Genomic DNA, 17101 nt, shown 5'->3' with positions numbered 1-17101 from the left:
ATATATATATATATATATATGCAATGTGTGTGTGTATGTGTATGTGTGCACATAAATGCCTGTGGAGGTCAGAAGAGGGCATATGGTCCTTGGAGCTGGAGTTAAAGGCACTTGTGAGCATCCGGATGTGGGTGCTGGGAACCAAACCTGGGTTCTTCACAAGAGCAGTATGTGCTCTTAATTCCTGAGCACCTTTCCCACCTATGGACTGCTATTCAGTTTACTGCTACTGATTTTCTCCTTAAGCTTACATAACAATATTCTTAGAGCAGAGTGTGGTGATGTATACATGGCATCCTACCACTGAGGGGGATGAGATCAGAGGATACAAAATTAGAACTCACCTGGGCTACAAAATGATACTGGGTCTCAAAAACGCAACCAGCTCACAAACGGAAAAAAAAAAAAAAAAAAAAAAAAAAAAAAAAAACAAAAAAAACAAAAAACAAAAAACAAAAAAAAACCCAAAAAACCAAAAAACCAAAACAGCCAACCAAACCCAAACCCTAAGCAACAAAACCTATTAGGGCCACAGCACATAAAACTGTGCCCTGTGGCTGACACCCTGGACTTGAGCCCACTGGCACTGTAGTCAATTCCAGGAGCCTTCCCACAGGTTGATGCCTTTTTTTGCCTTTGCCAACAGGAGTGATCTAGCTATCTGTTCCAGGTAGACACACCCCAGGAAAAGCTTTTGCAAAATCTGGGCTATTTCTTCAAACTGCTGTGCGAAGTAAAAGTGTGAAGTAAAAGGAAAGTGTCAGGCTCGCATTCTCTAGGAGGCTCCTTGCAGGCGAGCAGGGCTGGCCGCCTTTGCACCTGGTGTCAAAAGTCTGAAGCCTGCACAGCACATCTGAGCTAGGCAGCTTCTGCAAAGCTCCAGCTGAGACAGACCATTTCGAAAAACTCAGCTATCTTTAGATATGAATGGGCATTGCTGAAAACACAGGAGAGAATATTTTAAAGATCTGCTACAAGTACTAAAGTGCACGGAGTAGTGATGGCACCCATCTACATCTCTTGGGCATGTGTGTGTGTGTGTGTGTGTGTGTGTGTGTGTGTGTGTGTGTGTGTGTGGTACACATGCTGCCTAGTTTCAGCCCTACAATCATCTGGGCTGCAATTATCACTTGTACTTTATATACCAGAAAACAGAAGGATGAGGATATTAGCCAGGTCACACAATGGGTGTGAAACCCAGTTCTAGATTTATCTAATGCCAAAGCTAGTTAAAATACCATAGTCCTCAATCTCTGTCTCAGGCCCACAGAGGTCAAAGATAAAAATCCATAAAGTAAAAGGACCAGGAAGCTGAGTCATAGAAAGGTCTACACACCTGCAAAACACTTCAGAGAATCTGGACTCCTTGTCTTGCCTATCTTGCTTCCCTCAATAAATATTAACTAAAGATCATTAGAGCATCAAACTCATGGAGAAGAAGTCTGATGCTCCCCACACAGGCTGGAGGCTAGCCCCACAAGCAAACAGGCGCTAACAGCAGTGCTCTGAAGGCAAGCATACTTTCATGATTCTTGGCTTTATATAAAAGGCTGAATCACATCTTTTCCAAGGGGAATTATATCCCTTGTGACATCTGTCAACTCTCACTTCTGCAGACACTTTGTAAAGTAAAATTCACTAAGTGTGTTGAACATTTGGTCAGTCCTTAAAACCTCTGGGCAGTTCCTACATTTCAAGTCAGCTTCCCTTCAGAAATGGGAACATTACAGGAAACTGCATATAACACAAACCTCTGGGGCTCATTACTGATAACTTTATGAAGTCATTTATTTTATGACTTTATGACCAACCCCAATCAGAGGTGAACCTTTTTATCTTTTGAAACTGTAACCAAGTAAAACATTTTGTAGTTAATTATCTTTAAAATTATCTACTAAGGGGAGGGGGAATGTCAATATAAATGTTACTTGATCAAGCATTAAAAGCATTTTAAAATGTTTGTTGAAAAATATAAACAGAACGGCTCTTTTACTTAATATAAAGTTAACTGTAAGCCTGGTCTTACTCATTCTTTTTATTGACTTTACCCATTACATAAGGGTAATTTTTCAAAGCCAGTTATTAAAATCTTAGTGAAAAACCAATGGCTGTACGTCAAACAGATTAGAAGACTGTATGCAAAACCTTTACAAAACAGAGCTTCTATCTTCATGCTGAACTAAGGCTCCGTATATTGCTCTCATGTTCAAGCGCCTAGAGGACTCCCCAAAGTCTGTCTTCTATCACAGTTTTTAACTAAGGCTCTTGTGTGCCTCCTTTATGAAAATATACAATTTCTAGAACTGGAGGAAAGCATGGGTTCCTGCCAAGAAAACAAACTGTAATTATTTATAAAAAGAAGAGAAGCGAGACTCAATTTCACAAAAATCTCATGCATTCAAAATATATTTAGGAATACTCAACTCTACCATTTTAATTCAAAAGTAGCCACAGATAATATGCAAATGGGTTAGGGTTCTAATAAAACTTTATTTATTAAAATGAGGTGACGGGGTGGGGGGGGTTCATACTTATCAGTTTCTGTTCTACTTCATTTGTTATATAGGATCAGAAAGCAGTGCTTTCTGGGAACAACGAAAACAGCTCAGTGTATCCATGATGACAAAGGTTTCTTTTCCCTTTCCTTCTGGGCTTTCAGCTATGCACAGGGGTAGCTGGACATCCATATGGATGTGTGGCTTCTGAATTGGAAAGGTATCAGCGTTCAGTGTATAAACAAAGCTTGACAAGGACACAAAGTGACATGAAGTCAGCATGCGATTAGACGGGGTGACGAGTGTTGGGAAAGCTGCCTTGTGGGAGACCTAAATCTGTTCTAGAAAAACCAGGCAGATGTGGCTTTGCAAGACAACCGGGGAAGGAACAAGTAGAGGGAGCTTGACATGAGCAAGAGTGCTGGGGTTCCAGGAGCCAAGAGTGAGTGGCTTTATGGACTGTAGGGCAATGTGGGGCAGTGGCTTAGAGACCACGTGTCTAGTGTGGCTCTGAACTCTCCTTTCTTAGGCAAGCGCTTCCAACTTAGACCACCTATGGTTTGACAGTGGACCAACAGGCCATATACCAGTGCTACACCTGAGGATTGTTACAAGGGTTGCACAGACCAAAACATGTCAAGTTCTAACACCTGATATGTAGTGACAGAGCCTGCTCATGTTAGCAGGGCAGAAGAGTGGGGGAGCCATTCCAGGGTACCGGGGATGCGCTGCCAAACACCCATCACAGCTAAAAATTCCTAAGTGGAAGGAAGCAACTGATATTCTGTGTTCAACAATACAACACTCTTAGTTAAGAGTTCTAGTCATAGCTGATAGATGTCTTTTTAAAAATAGAAAACTAACTCTTAATGTGATACCGCAGTACAGAATGCAATATAAACCAAACTTCTGCCTGCCTTTAATCCCAGCACTCAGGAGGCAGAGGCAGGCAGATCTCTGTGAGTTTGAGGCCAGCCTGGTTTACATAGTGAATTCTAGGAGAAACAAGGCTTGTCTTGTTTGTACAAACCAACCAACCAACCAACCAACCAACCAACCAACCAACGACTCCTACTAAACATTAGTGTAAAATATGGTCAGTGCATATTACAGATACAGGGACAGAGAAGGGCATGGGGGGCCAATAGTTATTCTCAAATATAGGCTTGAGAACCCTAGCAAGATGATGGTAGCCTGGGGTGTAGAATTAAGAGCAATTAACCAGTGGCACTGGTGGTGAATTGGTCCCTGCCAAAGGCAGGCAAACAAAACCATCAATTTTCTTCTTCCTAGATTGAGTTGCTTAATTAATTTACAGGAAGTTAGATATAGCTGAAGGTTATAGTAACTTGACATGGAGAGGAGAAATAACGGGGGGAGAAAGGTGGAGTGGGAGACAGAGCATTAAAGGTAAATTTGAGTGATAGAACCAATCCAAAAGTCATGCACTAATAAGCCACCCTACTCTACTTAAAACCCAGAGGCTGCAGCCGACAGGGTAAACAGGAACGTGGACAGAAAGCTTCATAACTGCTGTCAACTCTTGCCCTGTCAGTCTTTATGGCTGAAACTGACCTTAAGACTAGATGCTGTCAGATTAGATTAGATTAGATTTCGTTCTCTCGGGCCCCGAATTCCCCTAAGGGGCAATAAAATAAATGGAAGGTGGTGATGACTGAGTTTTCATCTGATGAGAAGAGATAATACTCATCTTTCCCGAAACTTTCCTTCCAGGCCATCCCAGCAACAGCAATGTCCTTGGCAGCGAGAAAAAGAGCATGCTGCAATAATAAGACCGGGGTGAGTACAAAGCAGTGGGCTTGGAAGCGGTGCATCAGCTCTCGCTGGGCCTCAGCCGTGGGCACCTGTCAGGGTTGGTTAAACCGCCACACAAAGAGTGACAAGAGACTTTCTCTTTTCTCTAGAAATTTAGCTTTGGAGCTAGCCTTTGATCTTTTTTTCAACCTCTGGCTCATCTAAAGTATTGGAAGTTTTTCAAGAAAGAACTCATGTCCTGTACAGAACTGTATTCCATTTCAAATCTTGTTTTGAGTTCTATATAATATTTAGGGCAAATGTACCCCCAGTTTTGTTTGTTTTGTGTGTGTGCATATAGAAAGGTTAGTTTGCTAGGTTAATTGCCCTTAATTAGTTCATATTGTTTTTAAAGTAGACAATTATTTTTGAAACATTTAATACCTACCATATTTAATCCCTCAAAAACTTCTAATGTGTGCAATAGTCAGATCTTAGTTTATTTCAATTAATAATTAATAAGATGGGGTATTTTTCTTTTTTTTTAAAGACAGATTCTGTGTAGCCCTGGCTGTCCTGGAACTCACTATGTAGACCGGGCTGGCTTTGAACTTGCAGAGATCTACCTGCCTCTGTCTCCTGAGTGCTGGGATTAAAGGCATGTATGTGCCACCATGCCTGGCAGATCTTGTTATTGACCAAAGCACTGTTTTTTTTTTTTTTTAAATTCACCAGGGTAGCATATTGAGTTTTTTCTAAACCCAGCAGCCTCCTCTGATTTTCCAGTCCGTACACAATGTAAGCCATGAACCTGACATCAAGGGTCTAATTTTCTAAGGCTGGTAAAGACCACTGATAAGCACCCATCCATCATGAATACATGGGGCTGAGTTCAGCATAAATCAATGGTTCCGAATCAGATGGGAACACACAAGTATCTAGGGAGATACTTGTGTTCAAAAACACAAGTGCCTGCCCCATTCCCAAGATTCTTCATGTAAAATTCCTCCAAACCACCAGGTGATCCCAACACGGGCTGGGGTGAGAACCACTGTCCTAAAGAGAATAATGTTCATAGAAGGTAGGGTGTGGGCCTCCTTTTTTAATCATGACTTTATATATATGGGTGTTTTGCCTGCATGTGTGTCCATGCCTGAGGAAGTCAGGAGAGGGTGTTGGATTCCGCAGAGCTGGAGTTGTGGAGGGTTGGAAGCTGCCTCGTGAGTGCTGGGGATTGCATTGCATCTGGGTCTTCTGGAAGATCTGCAGCGACTCTTAACTGCTGAGCCATCTCTCTAGCCCCAGAAAATAAGATTGGCTTTGTTTGTCTGTTTTTTTGTTTTTTGTTTTTTGTTTTAAACAGAGCCTGCTTCTGGTATTCTGTTTATTTAGGATTACAACAATCACTTTAACCACAATGTTTGTAGTCTGTCTTTGTTCCTAGTACTCTGGTTTCTACAGTCTGTCACTTTTGTTCCTAAGCTACCACACCTTGGTGCAGTTTGACTTGACCTCACTTCTCTACGTGATACTCACAAGTTTTCAAGACCTCCTGGTTTATTTCTGATTCTCTGAACTGGAAAAGTATCTGAACACCTGAACTGTTCTCAAATCCATTTTCTATTAAAAATGTTTTTGCATATCCCCTTTCATGAAAAATAATCCCCTAAGTCCTGTCTCCCTTAAGGATACAAGCAGGTGGGAACAGCCGAGCTATTTGATATTTTTCCATTATGTTGTCTCTCTACATCTGTGCATGTGAGTGCAGTGCCCAAGGACGTCAGAAGAGGGAGTTACAGGATGTGGAACAGTGGATGCTAGAACTGAACCTGGGTCCTCTGAAGAGTAGCATGTACCTTCAATCACTGAGCCGTCTTTCCAATCCTTAACAGAGACACTTTTCATATAGATCCCAGCTTTAAATTAGGTTGTTTTGCTCACACTAGCCTTGAAAATAATTCAGTCATGCTTCAGCAAACTCGCGGGTTGTTCAAAGCTGAGAATCTTCCAGAGCTGCTGGGGGGTGGGGGGAGGAGAGGGAAACAGAGGCATTCTGTAATACTATTCATGCCATTAGCAATAGTTTTAGTTATTTAAATAGTGACCACCTACTTATATCCATGTCGTAACCCACCCCCACCTTACAAAAGCTTTCCAGTTGCAGGCAGCCAGGTGTCCAGGTTACAGTTGGTGCCTTCTGGGTCAAGAGAAGGCCATGGTGGCATAAAGTTCTCCTCCCTTCTTGACAGGGCAGGAGGGGGCAGCAGGGCCTTGCAGGTTTCATCTTTCCTTCCTTCCCCTTTTCTTGTTTCCCAATGTAAGATTCTGCTGACTCACTGAATGATTGCTCACTCAGGAAGTAACAGGTCAGAGGTAACAGCGGCTCTTCTTGATGAGTAGATTCGGGAGCTTGTATAAATCACAGTAGAGATGGAGAATCAGGATTTATAATTGATCCTAACTCCCATTTCTGTGTGCTTCCAGCTAAGGACGCTAAGTGACAAGAATGGGAGCATGAGTATTTCCTAGATGAGTTTCCCAATAAGCTGTCAACCTCTTCTTCTCCACTTTATAAACCTCTTTTAGGGTTATTTGAAGGATAGCATGAGGTACTTGCACACGAGGCCACAATCCTCTAGGAGCTAATACAGAAAGAACAAGGCTTTCTTATTTTCATTTTTGATTTTGAAATAATCATAATCACTAACAGCTTTGCGAAACACAGAAATTATCCTTTGGGGAGAAAACCACATTCAACCTTTTTTTGTTTTTTATGCCAAATTTCACACTATTTGTGTGCCTTGGATTCAGAAAAGGTACATGCTTTCCCTCCAGCATGGTATTCTCCAGCGCGGTATTTAGACCCTCCACCCCTACTCCGAATGGACATGTGCCATTGTTGAGATGGCTTTTAGTTGTGAGAATGAAGGGATACTTGCATCTGATGGGCGGAGACCAAGGTTGCTAACACATCCACCCTGCCTTGGAAGGCCCCAAATAGCAACATGTCCCCTCCAAGGAGCCCAGCTGAGCAGTTACACTCTCAACTCTGCTGCTGATTGCTTCAGGATGTTGGCCACTGTCTGCTTACAACATCAGCCAAATATGCATGGAGGAGTTGGAAGCCAAGAGCCCAGAAATAAAAAATTAGGCAGAAAAGGTCTAGTGGAGGTTCAGTGTAGTTGGAACCATATACCACAGGAATTCATAAACCCAGGGATAAAGCAGTTGAGATTTTTTGGAGACATTAACAAGTGTAATTATCTTCTGGCAACTCTAATTCAACAGTGGACTTTGATCTCTGCCTCTTTAAAAATCTGCACCTAATTAAACTGTATTCTCATGTCCCAGGATCACACAGGGCTAGGGAGGTGGTTAGGTAAGTGAAGTGCTCATCATACAAACATCAGGATCTGAGTTTGGATTCTTAAGGCTCACAGAAAAGCTGGGTGAGGTGGCACCTGCCTAAAAACGCGAGTGTTAGAGGGGCATAAAGGTAGATGAGGGAGCTCAGGGGCCAGCCAGCTTAGTGAAATGGTTCACTCAGCTTCAGGTCTGGTGACAGACACTGTTTCAAAAATAAGTTGGAGAATAAAAATCGATATGGGAAGACACCTGATAACAACTTCTGGTTTACACCATACACATGAACACACATGCATGTGCAGAACACACTCACACAAATGTGCAAATGCCATGCATGTATATACACCATCAAATAAGGGAAAAAAAGATCTAGGAGCACAGACTGACTGGAGAACTGCAGTCAGTAACTGACTTAGACTGTAAGTGCTACATGTTGCTGCTGGAGAACTTGAAACAGACGGAGGACATACAATGGACACATGTAAACTCCCCTGCTTTGTTTTCCAGATGTTTCTTTCATCACTCCTAAGTGTGATCACAGTCATTGGTGCTGTGTATTGCATGTTGGTATCGCTCCAGGCTCTCTCGGAAGGACCTCTAATTTGTAACACTCAGGTCAACAGTACTGTCACTTGTGAATTTTCGCTGAAAAACTTAAGGTGAGTGGAGTTTTGTCACACTGCCTCCCACAGCGTGGCTAACCGTGCTGTACAATGCTAGGCTCTTTGTTCTGACTACTGGGGACAAACATTTGCAGGGACTTGGTAAACCGATACCAATATCCAACGTCTCACAAAGAAGTTGTGGGGCTGCTACATCCCGAGTGCTTCGAGTATGGTCTCATCTAAATGGTTTAGTCTATCTCAGGTGGCTTATACACACCTTGTAACCATTCATGGATATATATCTACGTCTCTTAAAAGTAACCCTTGGGGTAAAGTAATGGATGAGTGAGGGGAACATTTACTTTCTACAAATTTACACGATTTTTGTTTGTTTAAATTTTAAGGAGTATTTTGCCTGCATGCAAGTGCACCACTCATGTGTGCAGTATTCATGGAAGCCAGAAGAGGGCACTGTACCCCTGGAACTAGAGTTACGAATAGTTTGTGAGGTAGTATGTAGATGCTGGGATCTGGACCTAGGTCCTCTGTAAGAGCAACAGAAGCTCTTAACTGTTGAGCTATTTCTCTAGGCCCTTATTATTTATTTTTAGTGTATGTGTGTTTGTACTATGAATATAGTATCCATGGAGGCCATAGGTGATGGATCCCTGTAGAAGGGGTCGTAGGCAGTTGTAAGCTGCTCCTAGTGGGTGTTAAGAATTGAACTTGGGTCCTCTGGAATGGAAGTATGTTCTTAGAACAGAAGAATCCATCTGTTCATCTGATATGAACCTATCCTATCAGTTGTAAACCATACATGGCTTAATTTTTTTGTGTATGGTGTTCCCATCTTTGTAATGTTTGTTGGTGCTGAGTGGATAGGTATGCATGTGTGCCAACATATAAGGAGGCCAGAGTTGATGACAGGTGTCCTCCTCAGTTCCTCTCCTTTATTTACCAAGGGAGAGTCTCTCACTGAACTTGGAGCCTGATGATTCAGCTAACTAGCTAGGTTCAAGGACCCCCTTGCTTCTGCCCCACCAGTGCCGGGCTTACAGACGGCCACCCCATCTCCTTGGTTTTTATATGTGTGCTATGGATCTAAAGTCTGGCCCTCCAGCTTTCATAGCAAGTGCTCTGTTCGTGGAGGCACCACTCCAGCCTTTGTACTTGAAATAGTCAATCAATCAATCAATCAATCAATCAAAAAAACCAGCAGCTAGTAGGTTCATGTGGTCATGCTATATACTTACGGACAGGAATAAAAATATTTAAGCCATGCAGTAACATAGCATTGGAAGTTACATACAAAAGGTCCACTGAGACAACACAATGCCTGAATTTAGGCATACTTTTCAAACACAGGAAGACCAATCTAATTTATTAGCTGTCTTTAAGTAGCCACTTAGTTCTGGAAAGCCACCAGGTTTAACTTTTATATTTTAATAAACAACTGTTATCTCCTTCATTACCTACAGTCAGTAAAAAAGGATCTTTCAAAATTTTCATAGCAGTTATTATTGTGAACTAAACAAAACCCAAAGAAATTCCTTTAATAGTAAGGAAAATTTGAACTCTCAGCCACAGCTACTATACACATTTAACCCTCAAGGAATAACAAGAGTTCACTGATGTAGTGGGTAGCAGGCTAAGCTGCGAGTGCAACAGCACTGACATCCCCTCCCAGTCTAGCCGGGGAGGCCAAGACAACAGGGTAATTAATCCATAGGCTCATAGGCTGTGAGTTATAAATACTGTTATTTTCTCAGGTTCAAAATCAGTTGTTGGGATCTAGAAATATGTTCTTCCTAAGAGTATTCCATTTTATTGATGCCCACCCCCTCCCAATCATATTGAGATAGATGTGTTAGGGCTAAAAGCTTATTTTATGATAGAGGCATACATCATTTTAATCACATATTTGAAATGTTGTGAGTAAAAATCATTTATCTGGGCCTCAGAGCAGATCTATGTGAAAAACCGCTTGCTCACTCTCTTCATATGTGTGTGTGCGTGCGTGTGTGTGTGTGTGAGCTCATCTGCTTTCCTACCTTTGGCAAGTAGAAAGGCTACACAGACGAGCACACCTCTGCCACTTTGATATTTATTTCCATCCTGACACGAGAGAGCATCAGTGTTAGATGGTTCATCTTAAGATCAGCTGTCCTATGGAGAATGACACAATGTGTTAAGACAGGGTTTTAAGCATCAGGGCTATGAAAATGTGCTCGGTGAACCAGATCTTAGCTATCTATGGCTTCTGTATGCAATCTTTAAGAATGCACATTGGGTTTTACTATATTGGGGCTTTTATTGTCTTAGTAGGCACATTTAACCCTTTTCTTTTTCCCTCTAGTAACTTCCATCCTGAATCCTTCAATCTGCTGTGGTTCTTCAATGACACTTGTGCTTCTCCTACTGATTTTAAAAACCTCGCTCTCAATAACATGGTCAGTAACTGGAGAATACCCAACTCCAACTCTGAAGAGGACAGATACAGGATTTTCCACTTCTCAGTATTTATGAGTCTCCTGCTTGTTGGAATCCTTGAGCTCCTGTTTGGGCTCAGTCAGATACTCATTGGTTTCTTTGGCTGTCTGTGTGGTGTCTCTCATCGACGGAGTCAAATTGTATAAAGGGCAATAAACTAGAATACCAGTACTTTGAATAATTTGAAAATTGCATTTAAAATATATACTTTTGTAAGTTCAATAATGAAGCATCTTCTAGAACACGGAGGCATTTTAGTGCAAGCAGATGTTTTCAGAATCATCTCTGAAGCAACTTTCAAAAAAAAAAAAAAAAAAAAAAAAAAAAAAAAAAAAAACAAAACAAAACAAATAAAAACCAACCTATCAAGCTGGGCAGGGTTGGTGCGTGCCTTTGAACCCAGCACTCAGAGGCAGAGGCTGAAGGATCTAGAGTTTGAGGCTTGCCTAGTTTATAAATTCCAAGACAGCCAGGACTACACAGAGAAACCAAAGCAAAGGAATGACAAATCAAACTCGCACATGAAGCATATCGTATGTGTGGTACCCCTCCACTCTGGAAAACAGTCCTCAGTGGCTGATCCTGGGGAGAGAAGCTTTTTTGTTTCTTTTTTTGTCTGCTAAAAAAAACTAATTGTCCGACCTGATGGTTATGGAAATGTGTCTTAGTTTTAAGAAATATATATTGTGTGTTTAGGGAGGAAGACCATGTTTTAGAAATACTTTACCTTCAAACCTACAGTGACAGAAAACTGCTCTATTTAACTGACAGACACATGGCAATTCATCCTACTCTATTCTCTTATGTTTGTATCTCTTCATGATTTATGGTAACACTTTAGGGAAAAAAAAATCAGCCTTTTAGAAGCTGGTTTTTATTTATGCTGATCTTTAAAAGAAGGAAACAAAATGTATTTATTGTATTAAAATGTTATGAAATAGAAAAAACTAAAAATCTACAATTTTCTGAATGTTATCATTTCTACAATTGACTTCAATCTCAATTTTACGAGGTGTCTCAGTCAGGGTTTGTATTCCTGCACAAACATCATGACCAAGAAGCAAGTTGGTGAGTAAAGGGTTTATTCAGCTTACACTTCCACATTGCTTTTCATCACCAGAGGAAGTCAGGACTGGAACTCAAGCAGGTCAGGAAGCAGGAGCTGATGCAGAAGCCATGGAGGGATGTTACTTACTGGCTTGCTTCCCCTGGCTTGCTCAGCCTGCTCTCTTATGGAACCCAGGACTACCAGCTCAGGGATTGCACCACCCACAATGGGCCCTCCCCATTTGATCATTAATTGAGAAAATGCCTTACAGCTGGATCTTATGGAGGCACTTCCTCAAGGGAGGCTCCTTTCTCTGTGATAACTCCATGTTGACGCACAAAACCAGCCAGTACACAGGACTTATGATTTGAAAGTGGGCTGGGAGCCTCTACTTCTGTATTAGTTGGGTACTGTCAGAGCCTCTCAGAAGACAGCTAGATCAGGCTCTTGTCAGCCAGCACTTGCCAGCATCCACAATAGTGTCTGGATTTGATGAATGAATATGGGAAGGACTCCAGATGGAACGGTTTCTGGATTGTCCTTCCTTCAGTCTCTGCTAGTCTCTATAACTCCTTCCATGGGTATTTTGTTCCCCCTTTTAAGAAGGAATGAAGTATACATACTTTGGTCTTCCTTCTTCTTAAGTTTCGTGTGGTTTGTGGATTGTACTTTGTATATTCCATTCTTCTGGGCTAATATCCACTTATCAGAGAGTGCAGGATCCCCAGGGAAGGAGCTAGAGAAAGGACCCAAGGAGCTGAAGGGCTTGCAGCCCCTTAGGACGAACAACAATATGAACTAACTAGTACCCCCAGAGCTCCCAGAGACTAAACCACCAACCAAAGAGTACACATGGTGAGACTAATGGCTCCAGCAGCATATGTAGCAGAGGATGGCCAAGTCGGTCATCAATGGGAGGAGAGGCCCTTGGTCCTGTGAACACTCTATGCCCCAGTGTAGGGGAATGCCAGGGCCAGAAAACAGGAGAGGGTGGGTTGGTTAGTAGGGGGAGGGGGGAGGGAACAGGGGATTGTTTTTATTTTTTTATTGTTTTTGGAGGAGAAACTGGGAAAGGAGATATCATATGACACGTAAATAAGGAAAATATTTAATAAAAAAATAAAAAAAAGAAAAGAAAAGAAAGCGGGCTGGGGAGATGGCTCATTGGGTGCGCACTTACGGCTCCTGCAGAGAACTTTGGCTCCCAGCACGCACACTGGCACCCAAAGCAGCCTTTAACTCCAGCTTCCAGGGAGCTAGGACCTTCTTCTAGACTGCAGGGCAACTGTGCATACACAAATACAAATAAACAAATGTTAGAAAGTGGTTTTGTTGAAGTGAGCTGGACAGATGGCTCGGCATTTAAGAGCACTTGCTGCTCTTGCAGAGTTCCAGGCATGTACACGATGGCCACGGTGGCATGCAACTGTCTGTAACCCAAATCCCAGGGGATTCAGGTCCCTGTGCTGGCCTCACATGTACTCAACTCACATGGCATGCCAAACAGCCAAATACATAAAATAAACGAGTACATTAAGAATTTGCAAACCCCTTTCTAGCCCAAACTGCATGAAGACATTCTCTGTAAACCACCCCTCCCCACACACCCATCAACACTTAAGGCTCATCTTCAGGATATATCTAGTAGTCTTCCTGTGTACATGATCACAACTAACCAAGTGAACACTCACCAGAGCCAATAATTCTCCTCAAACACGAAGACCCTTCTAACTGTCTGTCTGTCTATTAAAGAATGTAAAGCTCAGGAACCACCTCCTCCCACCCATTCATTCATCACCCTTGCTCCGCTTCTGCTCCTTACTAAGAAAGACCTTTTCCCGCATCCTCATCAGCTACCTGGACCTGTCTTACCTCTGAGGACTGAACCCTTTTTGTCCCTCAGCACATCATGGTTCTTAAGGAGTTTGACACTGACTTTGTCAAGCCGTCTAATGTCGAGTAGGATTCCTTTGGCCCTCTTGTCTGAGTTTCTTCTTCTGTTGCTGTGAGGAAAATATCTTGACAAAGGCTCCTTAAGGAGAAAGGGTTATTGTGGCACACAGTAGCTCACAGTTCAAGGCCCAGTCCATCACTGCAGAGATCAAGGCAGCAGGAGCTGGTAAGGCAGCTAGTCACACTGCATCCATCGGCAAGCAGCAGACGGATGAATGCCGCTGCTCAGCCCTTTCTCCCACTTTATACAATCCAGGGGACCATACCGAAGGTTGGGGGGTGGGGGATGATTCCTGCTCACAATTAGGAAAAATTTTCCCACAATCACTTATACAACCAAGATAATCCCCCATAGGCCCATCTCCCAAGTGGTTCTAGCTTTAGTCAAGCTGGTAATTAACATTAACCACCAAGACTCTTCTCTGTAGAATCTAGCACAATGGTGTTAGTATTCCATAAGCCCATCTCCCAAGTGCCTCTAGTTTTGGTCAAGGTCAAGCTGACAAACACTGACATCACTCGTCTCTGTAGAATTTAGCAAGACACTGTTAGCATTTTTTTTTCTTTTAATTTAATATGCATTTGTGTTTTGCCTGGGTGCGTTTGTGCATTATGTACATGCAATGCCAGACTAAGACTACAGATGGTTCTAAGCCACCATGTGGGAGCTGGGAATTGAACCTGGGTCTTTAAGCAGAGTGGCCATGCTCTTAACCAGTGAGCCATCCCTCCAGTACTGGTGCTAGCATTTCCTTCTGTATGTGATTCTTACACTGCTACATGCACTGCCCTATACTGGAGCAGAAGCTCCATGGATGCCAAGACACATGCATTTTACTTTCTCCTGGTGTAACCAGTACACAGTACCTCATACAGGCAGGGCCAAGGTATTGGTCTGCTGAATGAATGCTACCTTCAGCACTCAGATGTTAGTGGCGGACAATGCTCACTAAGTTAATATCAACTGCTAAAAGACATGAAATAAAAACAGGTAAAACAAATGCCAGCTCACTGTACTTGAATGAACAGATAAGATAGCTAGCTAGACAGGGGTATCTGGGCCAGACAGAACTTAGACTTTTCTCATCGCCCTGGAAAGAGGTGACATGAGTCCAGGTCTCTGCTCAGTCAAAAAAAAGACCTAACTTTCAAAAAGAAATGACCAGGGGTAACACCACTGGTGGGAACAAATGGCAGGTTATTTCTATGCACTTTAGTCTTATGGAGACCACAGGCCACTTGAAGTTATCATCTTTTGAGGGCATTCAACCTTTAATCTGGTATCCAAAGTGGCAAATGTTTGTCTGTATAGACATATGGATGTACCCTTTCCCACCCAACACTAAAAGGAGTCATTTGCAAAAATCCTATGTTTCTCTGTCTCCTTCTTCTCCTCCCCCCCAACCCCGCCCCAAGACAGGGTTTCTCTGTGTAGTCCTGGCTACCCTGGAACTCACTCTGTAGACCAGGCTGACCTCTCAAACTCAGAGATCTGCCTGCTTCTGTCTCCTGAGTGCTGGGATTAAAGGCATGCATCACCGCAACCTGACTTCCAATGTTTCTTAACTCTCATTTCTATCCCCAAATTCAAACTCATTTTAGAACGTATTTGAACAGTTTCTGCCAATCTAAAACTCATCTTTAATATACATCTGAAGTTTCTTTTCTGCAGGAAAACTTTGTTTGTTTGTTTGTTTGAGACAGCATTTCTCTGAATAGCCTTGGCTGTTCTGGAACTCACTCTGTAGACCAGGCTGGCCTCGAACCCAGAAATCCGCCTGCCTCTGCCTCCCAAGTGCTGGGATTAAAGGCATGTGTCACCACTGCCCAGCAGGAAACCTTTTTATAATCCTCATTCTTTAAGATTTTTTATTTACATTTAGACACTTATTTGTGTGTTTATGATGTGTGTGGCTGTGTGTGTACTACCACAGTGCTTGTGGAAGTCAGAAGAGGACTTCACACCACAGTCCCGCTGCCTGATACTGGCACCTTTACCTCTGAGGTCATCTTGCGACTTGCAGTCTTCATTACTTAGTGTGCTTCCTTCTCTCCCACACCACTGCTCTTAATCTGTCAATTCCTTAAGAACATAAAATTCGTCTAAAATATTTCCAGAACTAGAAAGACAAATATCAGAATTCTGGAAGTAGTGTGGTAATGTCTGCTATTCTTAGTTCTTTGACGCTTGTTAGCCCTAATGGTATGTTTTTGATCCTTCAGGATCCAAAATCGTTTTTTTGCTCTCTGCTTACTGAAAAATCTGTCTCTGCTTAAGTATCTAATAAAATATTTCCTGATTATCCTGGCTGGGATTGAATTTGTTAATTCCCATTCCCATGTCTGGCCACTGCAATCTGGGTTATTAGCAACTTTTGCCTAATCAATGTAGGACATTCTATCTAAGAATTTGGGGTATTTATATAACACTCATCAGGGAAAAGAACAGCTTCTGTACTAAGCTCCCAGGAGGTCCTTTTATTTCCACCCTTTTTGTGAAATCTTTTCTATGCCTGCTCAGCAGAAGAAGTTATACAGGTATGATATCAAAGTACAAGAAGGAGCCCTCCCCTGGATTAATAGATACTCAAGACTAGTACTGTGAAACCTACTAAACCTTGGGCTTTCCTCAGCCTCTTAGTATAAAGATAACTGATGATGTGCAAAGAATATTGTAGCTGAAGTTTACCTGCTCTTGAAAAAATATACTTTTGAATACTAAAGGCTCCTAAAATTTGGCTTTACTCATATTTAATTTTTATGAGTTAGAATATTAGCAAGGAAGTATTATTACAATAGGAAAAAAAGGTACATAGTTTTATAAAGGTTTTGTTTTTGTCTTTTAAAATAAACCTGAATCACTCTCACAGATACAATAAATTAGCAAACCATTTGCAGTGCCAGCAAACCCTGTGCTGGGCTGGAGATCTGAGAAACCCAGGTGGCTCTTGTGACCCACAGGTCACTAATTCACTACTTGCCCCTGGGACAGGAAGACTTTGATAAGATATTCAGTCCACAGCCCCATATGATGAAATAAATCTTTCCATAGACATTGCTTTGGTTGACAGTTTATTAAATACACTACATTTATATCTTATTTTTTAGGTTTTTAAGTCATTCACACATGGACTTGGTAAAAACATACTTCATAGAAAACTAAGGTGAGAGTCAAAACAACATTGCACACAGATAGACTGCCCGACTTGTTAGGAGTTTTTAAGCTCCATCTGTACAGGTGATGAAGAAGAGTTAGGTAGTTTGACTTTTCCTAAGTCCTGTACCACACTATGACCTAAAAAGCACTACTGTTGAGATGTGGATACAAAAAGCATCTATCAAAGAAATTGCTTAATCATCTGAAAAACAGGAAAAAACACTTTTCTTTC

The 17101-nt window shown here is 42.0% G+C and overlaps 2 protein-coding genes and 1 long non-coding RNA gene across 3 annotated transcripts in view; 1 reads left to right on the top strand and 2 right to left on the bottom strand.

Moving 5' to 3' along the window:
• LOC116088654 overlaps positions 1–7183 on the bottom strand; it is a 10017-nt gene extending 2834 nt beyond the window's left edge. Inside the window, exon 1 of the long non-coding RNA XR_004117963.1 lies at positions 6107–7183. This is a non-coding gene — a long non-coding RNA (uncharacterized LOC116088654). The remainder of the gene's footprint in view (positions 1–6106) is intronic.
• The window catches only part of Tm4sf20 (transmembrane 4 L six family member 20), a 12556-nt gene extending 1616 nt beyond the window's left edge, over positions 1–10940 (top strand). The window contains exons 2-4 of the mRNA XM_031368176.1: positions 4230–4295; positions 8124–8275; positions 10578–10940. Of these exons, the coding sequence (XP_031224036.1) occupies positions 4230–4295; positions 8124–8275; positions 10578–10857 (498 nt within the window). The 3' untranslated portion in view covers positions 10858–10940. The remainder of the gene's footprint in view (positions 1–4229; positions 4296–8123; positions 8276–10577) is intronic.
• Positions 10941–13708: 2768 nt separating this feature from the next.
• Mff (mitochondrial fission factor) overlaps positions 13709–17101 on the bottom strand; it is a 34009-nt gene continuing 30616 nt past the window's right edge. Inside the window, exon 10 of the mRNA XM_031368997.1 lies at positions 13709–13762. Within this exon, the coding sequence (XP_031224857.1) occupies positions 13709–13762 (54 nt within the window). The remainder of the gene's footprint in view (positions 13763–17101) is intronic.

Source organism: Mastomys coucha, unplaced genomic scaffold (genome assembly GCF_008632895.1).
Source record: "Mastomys coucha isolate ucsf_1 unplaced genomic scaffold, UCSF_Mcou_1 pScaffold14, whole genome shotgun sequence".
Classification (NCBI taxonomy): Eukaryota; Metazoa; Chordata; class Mammalia; order Rodentia; family Muridae; genus Mastomys; species Mastomys coucha.
The sequence above is the reverse complement of the archived record's forward strand: the minus strand, read 5'-3'. Positions and strand labels throughout refer to the sequence as shown.